Source organism: Vanellus vanellus (genome assembly GCF_965231255.1).
Source record: "Vanellus vanellus genome assembly, chromosome: 1".
Lineage (NCBI taxonomy): Eukaryota > Metazoa > Chordata > Aves > Charadriiformes > Charadriidae > Vanellus > Vanellus vanellus.
The window spans coordinates 88,754,770-88,764,584 of NC_138905.1; the positions used below are offsets into that span (position 1 = coordinate 88,754,770).

The window sequence follows — 9,815 nt, forward strand, 5'->3', positions numbered from 1 at the left end:
GCACCAGGGGAGGTTTAGATTGGATATTAGGAAAAAGTTCTTCACTGAAAGGGTTGTTAAGCATTGGAACAGGCTGCCCAGGGAAGTGGTGGAGTCACCATCCCTGGAGGTATTGAAAGACACGTAGACATGGCACTTACGAACATGGTTTAGTGGTGGACTTGGCACTGTAAGGTTAATGGTTGGACTTGATGATATTAAGGATATGTCCCAATCTAAACGATTCTAAGCAAGTATAAAACTTTGTAAAGGGTACTAATACCACAAATGCAGGTACAGCTCATCCAGTCTTAGACAGTCTTGCATATAGCACATGTGGGAAACAACTATTTTGTCTGTCCAGTTTACTCACTTGCCCTGTTCCACTAATGAAGAAGAGAATTTGAAGGAAAGGGGAGGTCATTAGGAAAAGAAAATAGATATTTCTGGTTTTTAATGATTACAGGATAATATATTCATTCTTTCTTGAACATGAGAGGGTACAGAACTAACACACAGGAAAGGTGTGACTATATCCTCCTTCCAGTCCTGAAAAGGACTCAACTTTTCTTCTCCAGTCCTTAGTCTCCTCGATTCTTCCTCTAAGGTTTAGCAGCTGTACTCTGAGCAGCTTCCTCTCTCCACTGAGCTTTCTTCTCCAAGTTTATGCTTGTAAGAGATTCATGCCTTTTTACAGCCTACAACATAATGATAAAGCAAGAGCAGAAAGTTATCACCTAAAGGACTACAGATATTAAACTTTAATCAATAGTTTACAAAATATCTGGCCTATCCTTACCAAGGCACAATTCTGTCAGCTTTAATTCCAGGAAGAGAGGGTTAAAATAAAACATCCAGAGACTATTTTGGCTTAAACTCATTACTTCTCTGGGAGTAAAGTAAACGCTTTTGTTAGGGCACTAGAAGCTATTTTCTGTGCTTCTGGTCTGGTCAGTATTTAATGCTAATCTCTGGTCTTCAGAAGACAGAGGTACTGGAAACAAATCAAGAGTTACACATAATAGATTCCAGCTGCTGTGAAAACAAGGGTCCCAAAGCAGCTGTTCTCCTCTTTCCAGTATTTGCATTCATACTATTCCAATGTAAGAGGAAAATGTTATGGGAATTGTCAGTGTTTGATCTCTTCTGCTGAAGCCAGGGGAAAAAAAAAAAAGCCTTTCCACTGTTTTGTTTCTGAGTGCTGCATTCTTTTCATTTTGATAGGGGAATGCTGACAAGTAGAAATGTCGCTTGACACTTCAATAGTTCACAGTGCTGGGGTTGAAACTCTGTTACTAGTTTTAAAGTTTCTCTAGAAGGGTTAGTAGTCTATAGAAACAACATATGAACATTATGATCAGAACTGCTTCAGAGAAAGACAGCATATAAGCTCAGGGATTTCTGCTTCAAGTCATCCTTAAAAGAATGTAGTGGACTGTGTTTCTCTTACCACCACGATTTTTTATCAAAAGCAACATGGCAATAAGCTGCACACATTATATTCACATTCTTTGACTTTAAGTCTAATGCTGCTGAGAAGCTTTAGCTTGGTTTCAGTACACAAAAAAGCACTCCTTGCTTCTTTACAAAAATACCGCAAAGTTAATAAAAACCACATAAAATTAAGGCATGACTAACCTTTGCTGCACTTGGAATTTTACACTTACTCTCTTCACAGGACGCAAATTAAATCATAGACCTACTTCTGCCATATAATGAACTTCGATATCTTGCCAAATTCTATGCAAGTGAAGGATACTCAGCATCTACAGCACTTGAGAGTTTTTCTATAAAAAAGTTTTTCGATTCAACAAACTAATAATTTGAGAAAAGTTGTTCTGTCCACACTAAAGGAAGACTATTTTCTAATGCAATTAAAGAGCACAGAATTGTTACTGACCATCTCCTCACTGTTTAAAAAAAAATACAAAAACTTTTGAGAATTCTGAAGTCTGTTTTGTGAAGAAACATACTCAGTTGCTATTTCCATTGTATTGATTCTGAGTATTGCAGTGCATAGAGAGGCATTTGTAATAGGTCCATACAGTGAACTGGCCCAAGGAGCATTTACCTCCCTACCAGATCCACAGAATAGAAGATGCTCGTTTCTTTCAAACTCTCCCAGTCCATCAGCAAAGTTAAGGAGTTAAAACAGTGCAAGCTAAAATTAAGTACTGCACTGAGAAAAAAGGAAGCATACACAGTCTAACAGCGACACCGCGCTTTTCTGACTCAGGAATTAATCAATGAGAGTTACGTCTGGGGAACTGAGGACTTATTCTTAATTTTTGCTCAGTGATAAAATGAAAAAAAAAAACCCAACCCAAAACAAAATGGTACTAACAATGCATAGGAGGAACTGAGGAGTTTATGTGAAGATTGATTTGCACTCACCAGCCAGAAACCTGCTTACCTGCTTCCCTCTAATCACCATGACTATGCATCCCAATATTGTCAAGGCCATCATTACATAGCTGAACTTCACACGCAGTGTGGTCTTTGCTGCTCTGATTGTTTCAATCCTCAAGAAATAATAAGAGAACAGACTCATTATCAGAAAACCAAATAAATCGTTTGGCTAATTGTTTGATTTCTCCTGGCATGCTATCTATGTAATCTTGTATAATGCTAACTGTGCTTGGCTCTTTTCACAAAAAGCTTTTACAAGAATGGGAAAGGCTGATCCCCAGCTACCTCGGGAGATTCATGGTCACAAAGGAGTTCCTCTCAAAGTTGGAAACAACATTTTTAACCTTCAGTTATTTAATTGTTAAGAGACAATACTGCCTTTCCCGACTACTTGACCACAACGCAAATGAGGAAGACTACAGTGTTTAAATATGGACATTCACTATAGGGAGGACAGGAAAAGGAGAGCGATGCTTTTACTAATACAATGTTTTTCTTAATGTTAGCTCCTTCTGTGCTCACTACCACCTTCTAGTATCTGCAAAGCCAGTGAGTACCCCATCCATATTAGAACAGTGGTGTACTTAACATTGTAAAGTGTGCATTTTCTGTCAACAGCAGAAGCACAGAAAAAAAAATATTTGTCATCAGGAATAAAATATGTAATGTTTAATAGTTGGAGTTTCTTGGGCAGAGGGAAACATTATTACAGCTTAGCAATTCTTTCTGCCTGAACTTCGAAGTGGTTAAATTCAAGGTGGGGTTTATTTTCCAGCAGAGGAAGCCTTCTTGCTACAGGACTGGATAATGCTATAGATTACATACTGGCTGCTGAACGTAATAACTCCCTAAATAGGACTCGGTAAAAGACCAGTGGTTACCACTTCCATCATGCTAGAATAGTATTAAGGTAATCTGTTTTCCTAAGAAACTAAGGAAGCACAGAGGATTGTAAGCCTTCCATCATAAGCTTTGGACAGAGAACTCCTTTAAATCTTTTTTTTTTTTTTTTTTTTTTTTTTTTTCCCTTCTTCCATTTCAGGGGGCTTATCTAGCCACACCAGTAGCTATACCACTCCTTTGGGAAACCTGTTGCCTAGTCTACTGTTATCTTTTAAAAACCAGAAATCTTCCAGAAGAGTATCACTTATTAAAGCCTTCCAGCTTTATATGCAATGAGTTAAAACAAAAAGTCATTTATTTTAAGTTGGGTTAAACCTTGAAGATCATTCTACCCAAATGACATCTCAGTTACAGCAAATTAAAAGTTCGTATCAGAGGCACCAATGCAAGAAGGGCCAATGAAGCACAGTGCTTTTAGATGTGCTTTCCACAATAACCAAAGACCTATACCCTATATATTTAACTCTCCTTGCAGAATTCAGAACAGTTAACTCCCTTCTTAAAGAGATCTAATAGTTTTACTGATTAAATTGGGCATATTATAAAATTACAGATGACTAGAAAAGCATCAGCATCATGTGATGAAAGACTAGATGCATCAAACTTGGTAATTATACCCCAAAAATAACATGGATAGTGAATTTAATGGAACTGGGAAATTATCGCTGTACACAAAAATAAGTGAATATAGACTCTTTTACCACATTTTGACCTTTATACTTGGAGGAAAAAAAGATACCAAAGGATCCACAATAGTTCAACATGGTAAATCACATAGGACCTGAGAACTGAAGAGAGTCTTGTTCTTGTTTTTGAAGAGGCGGGCAAGAGCAATTTGATCACTGTTTCAAAGTATTGATCTGAGTACAAGATTTCTGATCATAGGGAGCGCGTCCATCTACTGTGAAACTAATAGTTAAGTTTTGCTTCCAGGTTACTTGGTTTTGCTAATAGTCCATGATGAAAAACTTGGGTGCAGGCTGCAATTAAGCTGAAATGCACAGAAGTAGGATTTAAAAACTTTATTAGTTAAATTTTGAAGTACCTTGGATGTGTTAGAATATACAAGATGAAAAAGTAGTTATCTGAATGCATTTTGCGTTATAAATCAATTCAGTGACTAAGATTAACATTTGTTCAATAAAAGAGTTACTTCTGATCACCACATCTTGCAAGATTACTGAGTTACATCACAAGCCCTTACAACCCACTCTTAATTCAGCTTAGAGCAGGAAAACAAGCTTTCATGCTTTTATAGTTCTCAATCGTTTTCTCAGATTTAGCTGAACTATTTGCCTGAATAAGAATCAAGAATTCCCTATGCACTTGCAAAAATGGTCAGCTTTGATCAGAAGTTGGTTTGTCCTTTCAATAAAACACTGAAGTTACTTCAATCACTCTGCTAACTCTGTTTTCTTAAAAACACTCATAACAATCGTTTGGTATGCAAAAATATATGAACTGACGTAATTTAGTAAGTTTTAATAATTTACGCATTTATGCATTTCAAATGTAATTTTAAGAAAAAATATTCAATACAAAATTGAAGAATTCATTTTTAATAATATTTATGCACTGTGATACACTTGAAAATCCACACATGCATCTAAGTTTTTTTTAATTCCCATACTGTGCATCCAAACAAATAGAGTAACTTTAGAGGGCAGCTACATAGTTTGCTCACCCAAGTAGTACAAGATTTACTGTATCTTTTTAATTTAAATAAATATATATATTTAAAATCATTACAAGCATGTTTTAAAAGATAACTATACTACCACCAGGATTTTTTTTTAATAATAACTGCCTGTTGTTGCTGTTAAGTTTGACCTTCATTTTAGAGAGGCAAACTAGAACATCTAGTTTTATTTTCTACTTTTCACATGGCAAAGCATTGACATTTGGATTCCACCAGCAACAGGGAAATTTTGAAATTTTTTGTTAGGGAGCCTTTCCACTGTTTTTTAGTTTAAATTCCAAGAGTAAAGAAAGTTGGCCCATGCCCTCCAGACATTTATTAATAAATATTTCAAATGAGTTTCAGTTATTGTATAGCAATACACAATGGGAGACTGACACATAAAGAAAAACACTAGAAAAAGCTCACGCTAATATTCGCAAAAAGCTTTTTTGATTGGGAGAGAATAGTAAAACTTGACTGATTTGTGATGTTTTTCTAATGAAACAACTGATGATGATGTCATCCCTTCAGAAAAAAAAAACAAAAGGGATATATCATCTCAGTAATACAGAACCACTCAGGTCATCTCATCTACAAGACAATATGCCAAACACAGCAGTATAAGATTTTTCAGCTGTGAGAACCCATTCCATTTAAGAAAAGTTATTCTGGAGTTGCGTTCAAGTAACTTATCCCTGGGTAGACAGTGTCTCTTTTACAGCTTCAAAACTGGCACTTACGAGACCGTCTCTGGTATATCCTCTGGTTTTTTGAAATGGCCTGCCCACAACAAAAATCTTTTCTCCCAGTCTGTAGGCTTGTGTCCAGGCACCCTCAAAGGAGACCCACCTAAAAAAACCCAAACGAACAATGACCAACCAGCCAAACACACAAACAAACAAAAAAAAACACCAAAAACAACAGTCAGAGAAGGTGAATTACCACAGCTGTAATGAAATCAGTTAGGGCGAGCAATGCAGAGTTTTAAGTATGATTGCTAGAGTTGGTTAGAGAACAAAAAGTATATCACAGTTAGATTAACAAACCTGTAAACATAGATTAAACTGAGGCCATATAAGGAAAGCCAAATCTTGCCCAAGACCTCTGTATTTGTAGCTCTAAATTGGCTGCTCCAGCATTTAAGCTTCTTAAGCTGCTGTGATATTATAGGAGTTTTTTTATTACATTTAAATTAGTTTAAAAAATAAATCAAATGGAACTGCTACAGAAAAGCCAATATGCTGCACCATTGCATCACAAAATGTTAATTTTTCCAGGGAGTGTAAGATTTTATCTTACCTGAAGGTATAAACAAACAGATGACCATAAGCAAAGACTGGACCCTTAATTTTCAGCTCAGTCTTTCAAACTCCATATAAAAAAAGTATTCAGAATGTGATACAGGAAGGTTTCCATACATAACATACCATTAGAAACTAGCAAACAGTGCAAAGATAGGCATCTTTCCCACCCCCTTTTTAAACAATCAAACAAACAACAAAACAAAACCACAACAAAACAACAAAACTCCCAACAATGGGAGGTATCCTGTACGGCTCTGTGCTGCCTTGTGGATTCATGAATTACTTAGCAAGTAGGGTGGATAGACAGTTTGCTGACAACGCTACGTTATTCAGAAACATAAAGAGGGGCAAGTGTGAAAAGCTGCAGGGCTTCAGAATCCTGAGTGAATGAGGTGGCCAGTGAAACCCCACACATATAAACAGGAAGCAATTCCAGTTCACATGCAGAAGACAGACTCTGACCTAACCATTACTGCTGAGAAGTAAGTCCTTGGGGTTTCATAGAGTTTTTGGCAAAGTGTTCACTAATAGTCAGAAAGAGAAACAGCATTACCAGCAATGTTTAGGAACACAACACAAAAGCATTATTATGCCATTGTATAAAGCCGTGACTCCAACATTTTGAAAAGCATGTGAAATACTGATCCCTCATCTCAGGAACAGTTGAAATAGAATATGTACAGAGAAAATTGGTGAGGATGACCACAGGTATGGAATGGCCACCATGTAAGAAACAGTATCATAGACTGAGACCTTTGGCCTGGAAAAACAGAAGCTCCCTTCAGCACAAGAGGCACCATAATCGTAAGTGACATTGGGAGCGTGGGTTATAATGAACAGGTCTCGTTTTGGAAGGGGTACTGAATAAAGGAACATCTGATCAAAAATAGCACGCACCGGTTTCAAAAACAAATGCAAGACTGCACTTGTTTTCTCACAGCATGGTTCAGCTGAAGAATTCCTTCCCAGAGGATGTGAATGCTAAAAATACATCCAGGTTCAAGAGGCTGGGCAATTTTTTCAAAGAAAAAAATCTAATGAGGACCATTAAGAGCAAAGATGCCACCTCTGGGACAGCAGTCTAGGGTAGAAACACTACATTTGCCCCATTTCTGTACTCTTCCTGTGATCCTTGCTATTGGTCGCCATTCCTATTAGTCCTCACATAAATGTAAGGGACCTCCTTTACTGACCTCACGACACTGTTACGGAGACCTTTGGTCTTACCCAGTACAGCTGCATTATGTTTGTAACACAGAAGTATGCAAAATGCTTCACACCTGTATGTTCCTTGTATCTAGCATCAGTAGGCAAAGACAGGAACGTCTTATACAGGTGTCATGGTTTAGGCTGGGCTGGCCAATAAACAAACAGATGCTCTCTTTAACCTCTCACCCTTCAGAGAAGGGAGATGCTGTCATTAGACCATCGTTACTGTCCTATATACAGTGAAAAAATGTTTCATGGCCAGAGCTTTACCTGAACAACTCCACGGCTAAGAATGAACCGAGCCAACAAATTGGACTGACTCTTTCCTGCAGGACACGTTCAATTTTGTGAACAGCTGGAGCTGGTCGTACTATGAAAAACGGCAGAAGTATTTTAACTTGTACAGTGTTCCTAAACATTGATAGCTTACATTGGGGTTGAACAACTGGTTCTAGAACAGAGCTGAAGAGCCTGAACATACTATAAGATACTAGTGACCTGCTACAAAGTGAAAGATGTGTTATTGTCATAAGATAAAATATTGACTCCTGGCTTTGTTCAAAATCAAGATCTTATTGCTAACTTTAATGCTCAGTTTTTCAGTCTAAAGATCAGAATTCTCTCTCACCAAATTGGGGATATTAGCATCTGTGTCAGTCAAATTCCTTTTCAGATGATTGCGGCCTGGATATCTAAATATTTCATGGCATGAAACATAGCATAATCCTTATCAGAAACTCTTACTCCTTGGCTGAAGTTTGCTTTCTTCCTGGGGTTTAATGCAAAGCCTTCTGCTTATCTTCAGATCCACTTCTTTAGTCATCCTCAGAACTGAGGGAATATTTCTTCCCAGCAGTTTAACAGCCCTATCTGGAAAAGAAAACAGAGGAAGCAAAGGGGCCAAACCTAATGCAGAACAGTAGAAAGTGAGAATGCTACCTTTTAAATGGAAATTTTTTTTGTTGGTGGTGGTTTTTTTTTTTTTAACACAAGAGAAAAAAGAAAGAAAAACAATATGTAAAAATCTAGTATTATGCAAGAAACACCAGATTTAGGTTGTTAAAAGAGCCTATCTAAATTAAAGCTTGTCTGTGAGCTATGACTTGAGCTTGCCCGTTAATCTTATCAAGAAAAACAGGAATGCAAGATCACAATCTACAAGCAATTTCTAAAACAATGCACATCACAATTTCAAGGAACTTATCTATTCATATGCCTCAGCTACACTTTGGGCAGTACTATTTCATGGACCGCACACCAGCGCTCTACCAAACTTGTCACATCCCAAAAGGAAGTCACAGACTTGACAGAGTCAAGAAAAAAGCAGAATCTTGCAGTATAGAGATATACTTTGTATACTTTCTTATACACTACTTTGTAGCTTATTAGGAAAGGACAGGGCACCTTGTATATGAAAACACACATTCAAGAAAGAGTTTCTACTTCATTAATTAATATAATGAAAAAATTCTGAGGGGAGGGAAAAAAAAAAACCCCACAACTTTGAAAGGCAACGGGCACTTTTAAAAATATAAATTGAGGTTGCTTTTTTTTATTTTACTTCTTTATGCTGGCTGAAAACGTCTCTCCTATGAGAAACAGTTGCCGTGTACTTTCTAGGCATAACACATCCCAGCTCTGAAAAAAAAAATAAAATATAAATTTACATTTATAGACGACCACCCCACACCTCCCGAAACCAAACCCTTTTCGAGACCTTCAAGAAAAGGGAAAAAATGGCACAAATCTTGTCGGTCTTGGGTTGTGTTTTTGTTTTTGTTTTTTTTTTAAAGCCAGCTCGGAGCCCGCCAGCCCTCAGGCGCCGGCGCCCCCCCCTCCCCTCAGCCCTGCCCGCACCTGGGCCGGGGCCGCCCCGACGGGGGGAATACCACCGGCTCCTCACTGCCCCCCCTCCACGGCACCGGGCACCCCCGCGCCACCTCGGGGCTGACAACGCCGCTTCGCCCGCCGCCTCACGGGGGAAGAAGGCCAACCCGGCGGGCCGGCAGCCTTCCCCCCACCTCAACCCTCGGCCCCGGGGCCGGGGCAGTCACTCACCGGCGCGGCCCCACATGGCGCGGCCTCCCGCGCCCGGCGGCGCTGCTCAGGCCCCCTCAATGTCACCGCTGGGCCGGCGCAGCGCTCCGCCCCGGACCCGGGATTGGAGAGGAGCGGCGGAACGCGCCGGGGCCGGGACCGCCGCGCTGCACGCCCGACACCGCCTCTGAAGTGGTGCCGCCGCCCCGCGAGGACACAGCCGGACCCGCCGCTGACAACCTCCGCACCCCCCACCCCTCGGCCCCGGGACGAGGCCCTCCTCGCCCCGCCCA

General features: G+C 39.4%; 1 protein-coding gene across 2 annotated transcripts; it reads right to left on the reverse strand.

Moving 5' to 3' along the window:
• Positions 1-399: 399 nt before the first annotated feature.
• Positions 400-9,783, reverse strand: FAM162A (family with sequence similarity 162 member A). 2 transcript variants are annotated; one of them, XM_082481499.1, is made up of 6 exons: positions 9,544-9,782; positions 9,047-9,123; positions 8,230-8,355; positions 5,713-5,821; positions 2,393-2,501; positions 400-677 (listed from the first exon to the last, which is right to left on the reverse strand). In XM_082481499.1, exons 3-6 carry the CDS (start codon positions 8,306-8,308, stop codon positions 582-584), a joined length of 393 nt encoding a protein of 130 aa, XP_082337625.1. In that variant the 5' UTR covers positions 8,309-8,355; positions 9,047-9,123; positions 9,544-9,782; the 3' UTR covers positions 400-581. The 2 variants fall into 2 exon arrangements, with proteins under 2 accessions (XP_082337625.1, XP_082337624.1); XM_082481498.1 differs by lacking the exon at positions 9,047-9,123 and having other exon boundaries at positions 9,544-9,783.
• Positions 9,784-9,815: the final 32 nt, after the last annotated feature.

Bases quoted from the DNA above. Each gene is read 5' to 3' on its own strand.
- FAM162A (XM_082481498.1), bottom strand. The intron at 5,822-8,229 runs GTAAGAGTTTCT...GGGTTTTTTTAG, and splicing joins AAGCAAACTTCAGCCAAGGA to GTGGGTCTCCTTTGAGGGTG. The intron at 678-2,392 runs GTAAGCAGGTTT...ATTATGTTGTAG, and splicing joins TGGTGATTAGAGGGAAGCAG to GCTGTAAAAAGGCATGAATC.